The sequence below is a fragment of the Falco biarmicus genome, chromosome 11 (genome assembly GCF_023638135.1).
Source record: "Falco biarmicus isolate bFalBia1 chromosome 11, bFalBia1.pri, whole genome shotgun sequence".
Classification (NCBI taxonomy): Eukaryota; Metazoa; Chordata; class Aves; order Falconiformes; family Falconidae; genus Falco; species Falco biarmicus.
Genome location: NC_079298.1, coordinates 21089571 through 21103114, shown reverse-complemented (window position 1 = coordinate 21103114; position 13544 = coordinate 21089571). Strand labels below are relative to the sequence as shown.

At 39.3% G+C, this 13544-nt stretch overlaps 1 protein-coding gene across 2 annotated transcripts in view; it reads left to right on the top strand.

The window, feature by feature from the left end:
• TGFBR3 (transforming growth factor beta receptor 3) overlaps positions 1-13544 on the top strand; it is a 121333-nt gene that overhangs the window by 85296 nt on the left and 22493 nt on the right. For both annotated transcript variants that reach the window (XM_056355760.1, XM_056355761.1), the window contains 5 exons: positions 3357-3525; positions 5833-5980; positions 10669-10858; positions 12087-12412; positions 13079-13228. In XM_056355760.1, coding sequence (XP_056211735.1) covers positions 3357-3525; positions 5833-5980; positions 10669-10858; positions 12087-12412; positions 13079-13228 — 983 coding nt within the window. The remainder of the gene's footprint in view (positions 1-3356; positions 3526-5832; positions 5981-10668; positions 10859-12086; positions 12413-13078; positions 13229-13544) is intronic.

The window sequence follows — 13544 nt, the reverse complement described above, 5'->3', positions numbered from 1 at the left end:
CATAGAACAAAACTGCTTCTGATGCTCTGGGTCTCTGAAATCACTTTTGAAGCTGCGAATGAAAGGCAACTGAGCAAGCTAGTGAACTGGGTCAGGGCCAAGTGCATCTGAATCCTGTCGATTCAGAAGAGTGGCCGATCAAATACTGCAGGGATGGTGAACACAGCAAGAGCTTATAGGGGCCAGAATGAGAGTTTGGAGGAAGAGTGCACAAGAAGTGGAGTTGTTCTTGCTTTGATTTGTGTAGTGAAGGAGATGGCAAAATTATTGCCTTGATAATCACTGTCAGATTCTAGAAGGCGGGACTGCTCATGGTGAAAGTGATCTTAATGCATGTTTTTCAGCAGAAGTCAGTTTAATTCCTCATGCTTCAGTAAGATACTATTGTACAAGTCAGGAAGACTTATCAGTTAGCTAAATGTTATCTAATGCATACCGTACCGCCAATGTAAATCTAGGGCAGATGTGCTAGCCTGGAGGGAGCCTAATTTCAACACATTTCTTGGCTAAATAAGAAAAAAAATGATCAGCCATAACAATAACTAGACTGGAAAACATACAATCTGTTTAAAGATGGTAACACTGTGCTCCTGTCCTGGCAGAAGCTGAAGCTTCAGTCCTGACTCTGAATTTGTAGCCTGCACACACTAGTGCATGTATCCTGCACGCTGTGCTTCCTTGGTTCAGTACTTGCAGGTGGTTGTATTGTGTCAGGCTTTAGCTGTGTGTCCTGCTGGGGGGCGAGTAGCACCAAGAGTTTCCACGCTCCCTCCAGAGACTGCTGCAGCCCCTTCCCTGCTCTCCTTTATACCCTGTCAGTCAAGGTTCTGATCTCCATCGTACTAAGGGGTAGTAAACAGCAAAATACACACAAAAAAGTGCCACCATCAGAGTGGCTGAGGAAAATCCCAAATGCCTCACTTTATCACCTGCTCAGACTTTGGAAGGTAAGCTCTGCTTGAATGGGATTTTTATTGCTGAATCAAACTGCTGCTGCCCAGGGTGCCTGTCTTGGAGAGTGAGCCCTCATTAATGATGCTCGTTTTGACAAAAACCTTCTGATTTTAAGCTGGAATACTCAACTTTTCTCCAGTTTAGCTATGAACCTGTGGATGACACCTATTTTGTGCAGAATAGAGCAGATGGTATCTGTCCTCATCTGTAAAATGGAGGTTCTGCCCACAGAAACTACAGATCCCAGTGTGCAATCCTTCATCTTCATCCGAGCCTCCTGGCGCATACGGAGGTGAAGGCGGCTGCTGGCAGCCCACAGCTCCACCGGGTGCCTTCTGGTGCGCGGGGCCCCACCGCACCTGGGCATGCTGGCTGGAGACCCGCTGCCGAGGGTGTTGCAAGCCTCGTGCCTCATTCCGAATTGGGAGTCTGGGGAGATTAGACAGGCACAGGGTCCATAAACTGACTGTTTGCTGGCTGGTTTAGTAAGGGTTTTAATTGATTGCAGACACCTGCAGTCCCTTTCCAAAGTAAGCAGACAGCCCTGAAACTAAAAAACAAAAGCATGGTCAGCAAAGGAAGATGAAATGGATCTCCTTTTCTGCTGCAGCCCAGGTCTTGGTAATTGGTACAAACGAGAGTAAATACATTTTGGTGAAGCGGAGAAGTAAATGTGTACAACAAGTAGCCAGTGACAGAGTTAAAACGTGCTTCAGAGGAAAGCGTGCTGTTGAGCAGGGGCCCAGGCTGGGGAGCCTCCATGCTGGTGGCAGCAAGAGCAGCCGTTCTTGAGAGTTCCAGCGACGTTTAATGGCAGTGCCAGGAGCGGGAACCAAGTTCTTTGCAATGGCAAATGGTAGCACATGTGGTAATTATCCGCTAACTACTCGGAGGCTGTTCTTTTATGGCTTGAATCGTGTTGTATGGCAGCTGAGAAGCAAATAGCTGGCATCTCTGTGTGTGTGTATATGTTTATACATATGTAAAATCAAGCTCAGTGTAGACCATTTGGGATCATTTTCCATTCTGTGCTGTTGTGGGAGGAGCTGGCAGAACTGCAGCTGCATTCGAGGCTAATCTGGCAGGGCATGTCCCAGATGTTAGAGGAGTGCTTTGCTTGGGCAGTGTGAACAGTTGCAGCCTCATGCAGCTTTCCTAGATTCTGTAGGGAAGACAGCAAGGTTAATATTCAAAGGCTACTTTGTGTAAGATCTGGAGAAGAAACTCCCCTAAATATTTCTGCAGTGGCTGGGGTCACAGGAGTCTCTGGTCTCCCTGCAGGGTTGTGTACCACACACAAATGCACTTCAGGGGTGACATTTCAGCTCTCATTTAAGGAGCAAATGCTAACAGTGGTCTCAGCTCAGCTTGCTCAGCTTTTAGGAGTTCATCTACAGTTTTGCATGCATAATGCATTATATTTGACTTTTTATCTTGCTACTGACCTTAACAGGAAAGCCTTCTTTGTAAAGCAAAGGTCAAAGAGCCAGCCATTTGGAATTATATTCTTGCAGCACTTTGTGTCTTTGAACATGATGCCTAGTCCTTCTGTGTATTATGACAATTTGTATGTAAAGCTGTCTCAGAAATACAAAGTATTCCTGTTTTTCAATGGAAATACTGCTGCTTGGGGTACAACAATGCAGACTGCATGAAAGCTTCATACTAAGTGACTGCTTTTTATGTTTTGCATTGCACGGTAATTAATGTTTGTGATCAGCTAGGCAGTTAAAACCAAAAGAGAGGTTGAATATCTACTCTAGAATTTCTTCATTTCAGTTATGAATATTATGGTCAGACTTCCTTAATATCAACAACTGATTTCATCCTTTCTTGCTGTATTCAATTTTCCATGCACAACTGCAGTATTTCTAGACTCTGACTGCACAATACATAGGAAAATATATTGAGTAAGGAAACGGAAAATACTTTCTGTGATCTTTTAAATATGGTAAGTTTATAATAACAAGAATAAAACATTTTCTAAAGAGAGAAGGAATTGATTGCAAAAGTTTCTAGAAGTTAATTTCAAAAGAATTATTTTTTTAAAGGTGCAAGGAACAAATTAAATATGTTTTATTCATTTTGAAAAATGCTCATGTTTTGTTTCTGTATTGTGTTCAGATTTCTCTCTGTAGAGATTTTTGTTAAATATTTAAATCCATAAATAGAAACTATTCAGTTTATATTAGACACGTGTCATGTCAGAACAGTGTTCTCCTTTTCAGTATTATGTTTATTTGTCATAAGTGCTTATGGTAGGTAATAAATACACCTTTTAGCCTAAAGACCTATGTCATAAAACATAGTGCTGCGCTGATGTAGATGCAGTACATACATGCATGTAAGCTGATACCTGGTGTGTAAAGGTGCATATGCTTTCTTTTTTTTTCCTACTCCAGACCAAGTTTTTCCTCCCTTGTGCAACATAGAAAAGAATTTTCTCTCTCTAAATTACCTTGCGGGATACCTACAACCAAAAACAGCAGAGGGATGCCTTATGTCTAACTTAGTCCAAGAAAGAGAAGTTCATATCATTGAATTAATCACTCCAAATTCCAATCCATACAGGTAAAGTATCATCTAAATAGACTAAATCTGTTTGAAGTCACAGCTAAAGATTTCATCTGTCTATTGAAAATCAACTGAAAGCAGCCATTTCATCCTTACAAGAAGAGCCTGGACCTTAGTACTTTTCCTTAGATAGAAATTAGTTCTTCAGTATGTAAGGATTTTGCATCTTCACGATCCCAGGATTTTTTTGGACAAGTCTGCAAAGCACAGTTTTTATGGACTGTATCTTGTCCCCCTTCTTACTCAATCAAATATTTCTAAGAATAAGGTGAATAAGGGATACTGAGTAAGGGCAGCACCTGACAGGCAGGGTTTAAGGTGAGACCACTGTATGAGGAGGTGAGAGAGAGGTTAAAAGTAATCTTGTCCTGTCACAGGTAGGGATGACTGACAGCAAGGCCCAGGGCTGTGGCTCCCAAACAGTGGTTGCAAGTGACCTGCAGTCCATGGTAATTGTTCCACACTTGGTCTGCAGAATCATAACTATTTTCTGTCAAGTTTCCACTTGAGTTTAAGGGGTAGTTTATGACAATTGCAAGACATGTTAAGAGTTGACAGTGGTCCCCTGACCAAAAAAGTTTATAACTGGTGGTTAGGGAAAATTACTTAACTCTCTGTACACATTATGAGGATTATTGAAATTGTCAAAGGTACCTTTGGGTGGTAAGACATTTAAAACAGTCATTCTTTGCTGGTCTCTCCTAGTTCTTAATGCAAGCGCATGAATGGGGTTTGCTTCAGATAGTCATACGTGGAAAAGCTCTTCTTAAGTGCTGAGTGTAGTTGCTAGAACAGAAAATTGCTATGAAACTTAGATGGTTTTCCCTTCTGCAAGAAGAAAAGTACAATTTCATCAGAGAAAAGGTAGAATTAAAATCCTGTCTGCATACTGCAGACACCAGATGTCCAGCATTGTCCAATTGTGCTTCTCGTGCCGTTGCATCTAAGCACATCCCCACCCCTAAGGAGGAAATCACACAGAGACATACAAGTGGGAGGAGGGGTCTTTGCAAGAAGGCTAATTATTTCATTGCAAGGTGGTGAACTGAGCCTGAGGATATTCTTGCATAGCAACCTTGGGATAGTAAGAAGGTGCCAAGATGTAGTTGAAGTGTTGTAGGTGAGCACAAACGATCTGCCTCTGTGTGGCATGAGTTGTTCTTTAGTATCAACATCACTGTATGTCCCTTGCAGAGTTAGCAATGACAGCCCTGTCTCCAAGCCCTCTAGGCTTTTGGCTTTGGCTGATAGTATGATAGGCATTTGTTTTTCAAATGATAACACTGCAAAATGTTTAGATGTTTTGTTTCTAAAAGTAAAAAAAGCAATGAGTTTAATTCCTCTTGCTTCATTCTTAGTTTTATATATTATCCACAGCTATCTTTACAAAGTTTATATCCACAAAGAAACATACAGAAGCTGAACTGCAGGAGGTGAAACAAAGGTCCCAAGATACACTAAGTCTCACTGCACAGTATTAGTTGAAACCTGTTTCTGGGGGTTGAGCACGTTCTTGTGACATATGGCCCCATAAGACAATCTGGAAGTAAAGATTTTTCTGTTGAATTAGTATTTTGCATGACGAGAGGTTATTGATGGGTACAGACCCATTTGCTCTACTTATTTTACTGAGCTCTTGAAAATCTGGATAGTATTCATCTATTTTCCAGCAAGCAGTAGGCTGGACATCTGTTTTCTTTTCTTTTTAAAGTAAGTATATATCCAGAAGTATTGGAAACTGAATACATGGCTTGATTCCTCAGCACACACAAGATCCTAAGCAAAGTAATTTCCACAATTTAACTGCCTGGGCAGAGACACTCCCCAATGTGCATGTAGTATTTGTGCATATTTTTTTTTTTTGGTATTAACCTGCTTAATTTGTCTTTTTGCTTTTTTTGAGGTATTATTTTGAGCCTTAATACAGTTACAGCCAGAGGAAACTCAAACAGCTATTTTTAGGCTCTGTCGCAGTGAAATAAGAAAACAATATTTACTTTATAAAGCAAACTGCTACTTGTATAACTAACCTGTTCTAAATAGTAGCTGAAATGAGTAGCACACTTCTTGTAAACAAGACACAAAAATATTATTTGTCTAAAAGTATTTGTTTTTATTGTTATGCAAAATCATTTAAGCATATGTGGAATAACAATCTGTTTTGCACATGTTGTGTTGCCTGGGATAATCTCCAGCATTTTAATCAGCTGGCCAGACAGTGGAAACATGATGGATTGGAAGAAGGTTGATAGCTGAAAATTTCTGGCATTCTGGTCTAACTTTCTCTCTATTTTCCACACACAGTGCTTTCCAGGTGGATATAATTGTTGACATTAAACCATCTCAACCCGGCGCCAAACTTGTCAGAGATGTCGTTCTTATCCTCAAGTGTAAAAAGTCTGTCAATTGGGTTATCAAGTCGCATGATGTCCAGGGAAGGCTGGAAGTAATTGTAAGTTAAGGCACCTTCTATTTTTTGAGAGGTATCATACTGCAACAGTATAGAATCCATTTAAATGTGATAGAGTGCTAGACTATATTGATTGCTGAACATTTTATCTATTAGCTGCTTTTTTAAATTATTCTGCATTTCAAAGAGTAAATACAGAAACTATGTAGTTTTTTCTCCTTAACATTTAATATATGGGCTATTAAACTGAGCAGCACATCACAGAAGCCAGGTGGTCAGTGCAGTGATTTAGGGTCTATGTCTTTTCAACTTCTGTTGAAGTACCCTAAACACAGAGCTGGATGTTCACCTCCTTTTTGCTGTTACTTTGGTGAGTGGATCTACAGGTTCATCTCAGAAGTTGGACAGATGCCTGTGAGTGCAGAATGGATAATCCTAGATAGACAGCACACACCCACATCCCTTCAGAAGTGGAAACTTTTTTACTCCTTCCATGTGTGGTTATGGTAGTCTCTAGCCCTCTTCCCTGCCAGTACTTCTGGCCCCAGCAAGTGTTTGGTCAAATTGACCTCACCTCTCCTCAGACCGCAAATAATAAGTTTTAAACCCAGGATCTCTAAAGCTAAACTTCCAAAACCATACTTGTGTATAATTGGAGGTTCTGATTCAGAATGAGTTTTGGTACAGGCTTTGTTGCTCAACACCATTTCTACTAAGAAAATTTGGTTTTCCCTTGCTCTGAAATAAATAAATGAAATTAGACTCATCTTGCAGCCAATAAACATGTGGCCTATTTCTGTCTTAAGTGATCACTTAGAAGTGCGTCGTACAGTGGATGTTTGCGCTGGACCAGCCAGTGGCCTCCTGATTAGCAGTTTTGCAGTAACTCAGATAAACTCCAGCTATCTCTGTTTGTAAGAATTTTACTTTGCTTAGTAGCTTTTGCCTTTTAGCGTGTGCAAGGGCAACTCTGACAAGATCCAAAGGCTGTTTCATCTAAATCTTCTAAGAGGACAGATTGGTAGGCAGGATTTCATGCTAGATTTTGAGAGTGAGGAAAATAAAAGGAAATAAATTGTGGTGTTGCTCAGAAAATTAAATGGAAAAATTATCTAGGGTGGACGATGAAATTCCCTTTTGATCCCTGGCACATCTTTATTTTACGGACAGGAAAGGATGTTCTGGTCATCCTGTTGATCCTAAATAATCAGCCCTTAAAAGAGAAGGGTCAAGGTTAGTTGCTCAGGATTGCCACACTTGTAAGCAGAAGGGCAAAAAGCAATGCTTGACTTGAAAGTTTCGTTCTGGGTTATTACATAAAACTCACCACGGTATAAGTTGGCCTATATGGATCTACTTTCACAGGATAGAGAATTGTGCATTTGTTCATTTCATGCTTAGAGATAGCCAAAGTACCATCTTTCACATCTATGAAGCTACCTCTTTATGGATGATGAATTTTCAGGGAGAGGAATTCTAGAGGATTTGAAAATGTCTGAAGTGCTGCACTTGCGTATAGAAAAGAAAGGCTGCTATTCTTTTTTAAGTTCTTTATTAATTATTGAAAGTATAAGTAGAAAGTGTAACTGAAAATTCTTTCTGTGATGAGTGGCAGAAGGTAACATTTTATTTAGATTAACAAGAAGGGAATGTAATACCATATATAGAAATATCAGTATATAAAAGACTTTGTATATTTATGTTAGGATTTGTGAGTAACTGTTAGCTGTACTGCTTCATTTATATGGATGCTTCATTTTTTGAATGTGTGTTTGTTCCCCTTTATTTAGAGGGGGATATGGGAGAGAATTGAACATCCCCGTCATTAAAAAACCTGTATCTCCAGCATTTAGGATCTGTTCCTATCTGTATTAAGCCGAAGGCCTTTCCAAGGCCAAATTTAGACAATGCATAAAAACATTACTAAACAATTAGGTAATGTTTCACAATGTTCTTTTTATTAGTTGAAGCAGTTCCATGCACTTCAATTTTCCTAACTTCTTGCCCTCAGTACGAATCAGAATTGTGCTGAGGGGATTGGCAAACCAAGAGGGAAAGGTTAGTGCTAAGCTGCCTCAGACCCAGGGCTGTGAGTTATTAAGGTCTAAGTTCATAGACAAAAAATGAAAAAGACTTTTTGGGTCATCTAATAATCTCCCAGCTTGCTGTGTTTCTTGAAACTCTGAAAAAGGACAGACACAAAACAAAGTAAAATGGGAATAGTGTAGGTAAAGTAATTGCACATAACGTGAGTGCAGTGCTTTCCTCCCAGGCTGTGTTTAGCTCACGTTTGCAGTCTGTCCTTACGTAGCCCCTGAGCAGTGCTTGTTGACGATCTGCTGTTCACATTGCGTCCTTTGGATTCGGTGTCTTTTTACAAAGCTGTGAGTTGCACAGCAGACCAAAAAGTGAAATTGCAGAAAGGAAGAAAGTGTGTTGAGGGGTGAAATGTGCAGAACAACCCTGTGAGGGTTTCAGAAGCGTGGAGGGCCTGTTCTTTACTTGAGAACAACTGCCCGCCAGCTTCTGAAATGATTCTGAGTAGGTGGCTCTGATTGCCTCGTTTCCTACACTGCATGCAAAGGTGTTGGCAGCGCAGGCAAGCGAAGCAAGGTAGGTCTGTTCCTGCAAAAACTTGTGCCCAGTTTTGTTTCATTCAGGCAACGCAGGAGTGGACTGGACATTTACAGGTTCGATGTGGAGTGGAGAGGTATAAACAAACCATGGAAATGGTCAGGTGCCAGCTAGGACAGTAACTTTCTGAGATAAATATTTGTTCAGCTGTCTCCTCATGACAAAAAAAAAAAAAAAGGAAAACAGAGAGGGAGTTCCAGCAAAGTTGGAGTAGCATAGTAATTCCAACCAGTCAAACGTGTGTGGTAATATGAAAATGTGGGATAAATAATGTCCAGATTTTATCTGTTGAAAGATAAAATATTATTTGATCTAAAACACTAGTAAGACACTAAAATTAGGATACTTATTGTTTCCTTTTTTGTTTCTTATCTTCAGTGGCCATTGCTGGTCACTGATGACTGTACTGATGGCAGTATCCTCAAACCAGACACTCCGCACCTAAAATTCCCATTAACTTCAGCTGTGAAGCTGTGCATGTTTAAAGGATGCGGAGCTGGGTCATTAGGAAGAAATGAGGGAGAGCACTAAAGATAAACTATGCCATTCCATCAGGCCTCTCCACAAGCTTTGCTCACTTATCTGTTCAAAAGCTCTGGTTTTGAGGTCAGGTAGAGAAGCTCTGTGATGCTGGGTATCAGGTCCATACAGTCACTCTCTAAAAGCAATCTGGGCAAAAGAGATCAGTGTAGTCAATCTTTTGGTGTTCTGGAGTGAAAGAGAATTAAGATTTGTCCACATTGAGGCAAACTAATGGGGATTTTTTTATTATTTTTTTTTAAAAGCAGACTATATGAATGATAAGGTAATCAGGAATTGAAAGTGTTTGCTCTAGAGCATTCAATAGTATCTGCATATAGAAAGCATAATTTAATCACATTGCAGAAATCACTGAAAAATGGGTCGTCATGCCTTCCCTGCTGTGTGTATATTCAACTTGTTCTGTAGTCATTGATGTAATTGCTGTAGTGATAATACTAATGTGGTGAATGTGAAAATAAATATGTGTATTTGGCTTTGTGTGAATATATGTTTAAGTTTAAGATGCCAAGCACTTAAAAGCAAGTTAAAGTGTAATACCAATGAATGAATATTTTTCTATTTCTATTTTCTAACTGCCCCTCTAACAGCTAGAGATGTGTCTTATATGCTTTCGACTTGCCCTTTTGGACAAAAAAATCTGGAATTTTGCAAAACATTTCCAGTAAAGCAAAAGCTGTGTGACTCATCTGTATTCCATGGTCAACTTTGATGAGCCATTATTTATTATTTATATATTTGTTTTAATTTATTGATTTTATTATATTAATATTATATTATTATATTAATAATAAAACTAAGAGGTTGGCAAGTGCATTTATGAGTTTGCTGTATTGATATATTTGCATAAAACTTATATTGTTAAATTTTATTTATGTGCAGAAGGTGTATGTTGTCTTTTAAGTAGTTTGGCCTTGCATAAAACATGCATGCTTTCACTTTACAGCTCTATTAAGCATTTAACTCAGTCCTGTTGAACATACTTAACATTTTGCAGGAGGCACATAACATTTCTAGTACGAAGTTCATTCAGAGAGGCACAGGCTATCCTTGGTGCTAGCTGACTTTAAAGCATTAGCTGGTATCAGCTCTACATCATGAGCATGCGATGTTTTGCCTTTTTCAGTAATGATCATTTAAACAAAGGTTTTCCGATATGTAGCCTAAATAATGCTCTAATCAAAAAAATGAAGGAGACATCTGAAAAAAATCATTTGGCATCCTGAGTTCACCTCACCACTGAAGTAATTTCAACTCAGTTTTGAAGAAAACATGTTGTTATACAAATGGCTGTAAACATGTCTTTGTCTCGTTTAGGGATTAACAGCTTCTGACTACCTTGATTTATTGTACTTCAGGCAGGGCTGGGAAGAAGGGGGGCTTTTCTCCGTGTGCGCAGCAGTTCTGTGCCTAAGATGACAGAGTTTGGTTTATTTCCCAGGTGTTCTCGGTTCGCTGTTATTTAATAGAGTAAAATAGATTAAAAAACATCAGTGCCACTATTCCATTTAAAGTATCCTTAAATGGTAAATTATAAACCAAGTTTTTCTTTGCAGACATCAAACAGTATTGGTTTTGGAAAGGAAACAGAACGATCCATGACCATGAGTAAATCAGTAATACCTGATATTCCCTCATCACATGAGAGTTTGATCAAGTGGGCTTATGAGCATAACTATAGTCCAGTTACTTCCTACACAAAAGCCCCTGTTGCTAACAGATTTCATCTTCAACTTGAAGATACAGGTAAGCTTGGAGATGGACTTTTAGCATATAGAAAAAATATATCTTGTATTTCCAGAAATATGATGATTTGAAAGGTGCCTTCTCAGTTTTGAAGCTTTTTTGTTGGGGAATAGACTACTTTCGTGGCTCATAATCAGAAATGCTGGTAATATCTATGAATGCTGGCTGGAAAAAAAAACACCTCTGTGGCTTTTTGATGAAGGAAGTCTAGACAAATTGTTATTTCCTGAAAAAACGTTGGTGGGATTAAATGGTTATAGTTTATCCAACTCACAAGCAGTTACAGCTGACCATATTCAGTGTTCACTGGAGTGGACTTCAGCAACTCGATATCTTGTTAGTTAATAAACCCAGCTTGGATTTTTTTTTTTTTTTTTCCTCAAAAAAAATGAGCATAATGTTTCCTTGAGACAAATAAACTTTTAAATTGTTTACAGACAAAACTGGCTTACCAAAAAAAGTCTGGGCAAACAGAATAAATACAGCTGTTAAAAAAATGCATTTAGTCAAAGTTATTGTTGATGTAAAGATATCTGGGTCCATTGAAGCTACTGGAGCTGCATATGCTTTTTCACTAATTCTGAATTTCAACCACTAAAAATACTGTTTAACTGTTTTGATAAAGCTTATGTTCACGTTAATTTTATCACTTCCACTCATGGATTACACCCGCGTGGGCCAGATGTTGAGATTTCTGTCCCAAGCAGCCATGCATATAAGCCAGGAGATAGTTAATGTTCTCATTTACTCGGTATAAAGTTAACTCTTGTTTAACTTCACTCTGGTTGTGTAAGTAGTTCCACAACAGTGGAGTGACTGAATTTGTGATGAGGCAGGTAATGGAAGAATTTCACCCAATTAGTTACACTTAGCCTATTTCAACTGCACTAAAATAGTGTATTTGCCAAATGTTATGTTTCTTTTATCTCTGTGGTTGCCTTTTGCATATAATAGGCCCTCTCTTCAAAGTTTATTTTCAGTTCTTAGTGAGGTACATTTCTGACAGGGACTAAATATAAAAAGATAGATGCCTCAGTAACAACTAAACCCTTAGTGGGGGAATTGTGGCTAATTACATGGAAAGTATAAAAATGCTGCTTTGGATGTCCTTCAGAAGCTTCCTTTCTGGATAATACCTTTTTTTTGTATGAAAATTACTAGTTCTGCATACTTCTAGGAAAATATCTAATCACCTAATGTGCTTTTTTTTTTTTTTTTTTTTTTTTAGAAGAGATGAACGATGAAGAAGACCATTCCCTTCCTCCAGAGCTGACAGAATTGCTGGGTGCTAACCCACTGCCTGCCCCAAAGAATCCTGCATTAAGTGATGGACTGACTTTTCCTTTTCACATTAACAGAGGAAGACATGACACAGTGGGAGAAGGAATCTTCCCATCCAGGGATTCAGTGGATACTTTAATAAATCATGATTTTGAGCATTCCCTCTCAAAACATAAAGAACCTGAAGAGGTTCAGGGCAGTGCTGATGTGGCCCTGTCAATAAACTGTGATGACAAAGTCATGACAGTAGCTGTAGAAAAAGACTCTCTGCAGGTTGGTGTGATCTCTTATTCTCAAATTTGGGCAGGCTTTTCTGGGCAGAACATTTGTATTTTGATTAAATAATAAACATTCTAAGATACACTGCCATCACCACCCAACCCCCTAAAAAATAGTTTGGTAAGGAAATGATACTGTAGATATTCTTTGCTGTAATTCAGGGCCGTGGTTCTTCTTCCCAACAATCCAGTAGTTTGTAGAGGGATTTCTGATTAAAGCTATCCAGGGTTGGTTCTGTCAAAAAATTACTGTACTCAGCCATCAGTCTGATTTTTTTAATCTCCAGAGTACAAAGAGGCTGGTTTTGATATCTGTGAGAGACCTGAATAGATCTGTCTTTACCATCTACCAGCTGACAGGTTGCTTGTGTCCATTTGCTGGAAAAGAGCCTGATACAGACAGCATTTTTAGCTCATTTCAGACCAAACAGAGTCAGCATTATCAATCAGCAGAGTAATAATGAACCTGTTGTCTTCTTTGTTCCATGTTACATTTATTCCCTGTTGCGTATAACATCATTTTGAGAGTGACCTTCCCTGGATGTCAGCACAATGAACTTCCCTTCTTCCTCCCAGCAGCCACGAGCAGTATTCTGAGCAGCACTTTAAGCAAGAGCCTAACAATTGTGTTTCAGCCACTTACAAAGTGCCTTTGTTTCAGGCCAGCGGCTACACAAGGACAGAACTCTCGCTGCTGGATCACTCTTGCAAAGCCAGGATGAATGGTACCCATTTCATTTTGGAGTCTTTGCTGAACAAATGTGGGACTCGGACAGCATATATCTTGAACAAGATTGTTTATTTTAACTCTGTGAGTATTTTACGAAGAGGAGCTGCTTTCTGCACTGCGCATCATAGTGGTACAAGGAAGCCATTGTAGTTAGCTTTCGTCTTAGCAAAAAGGAGGCGTCCTGATCTTTTCCTGTCGAGCTCAAACCTAGTTGCAGCCACAGTCCCTGTATTCAAGGAGGTATGAAGACTGCACATGCAGTGTGCTTCTGTGGTCAGATAGTATCCCCAAGGAAAAAGGAGGAGATGGAGTTAAGTACTTTTACAAAACTGTATGACTGCACTTTGGGGACCATCAAGTACCAGTCTCAGAGAAGTTGCACCAGCTTTCCTTAGTA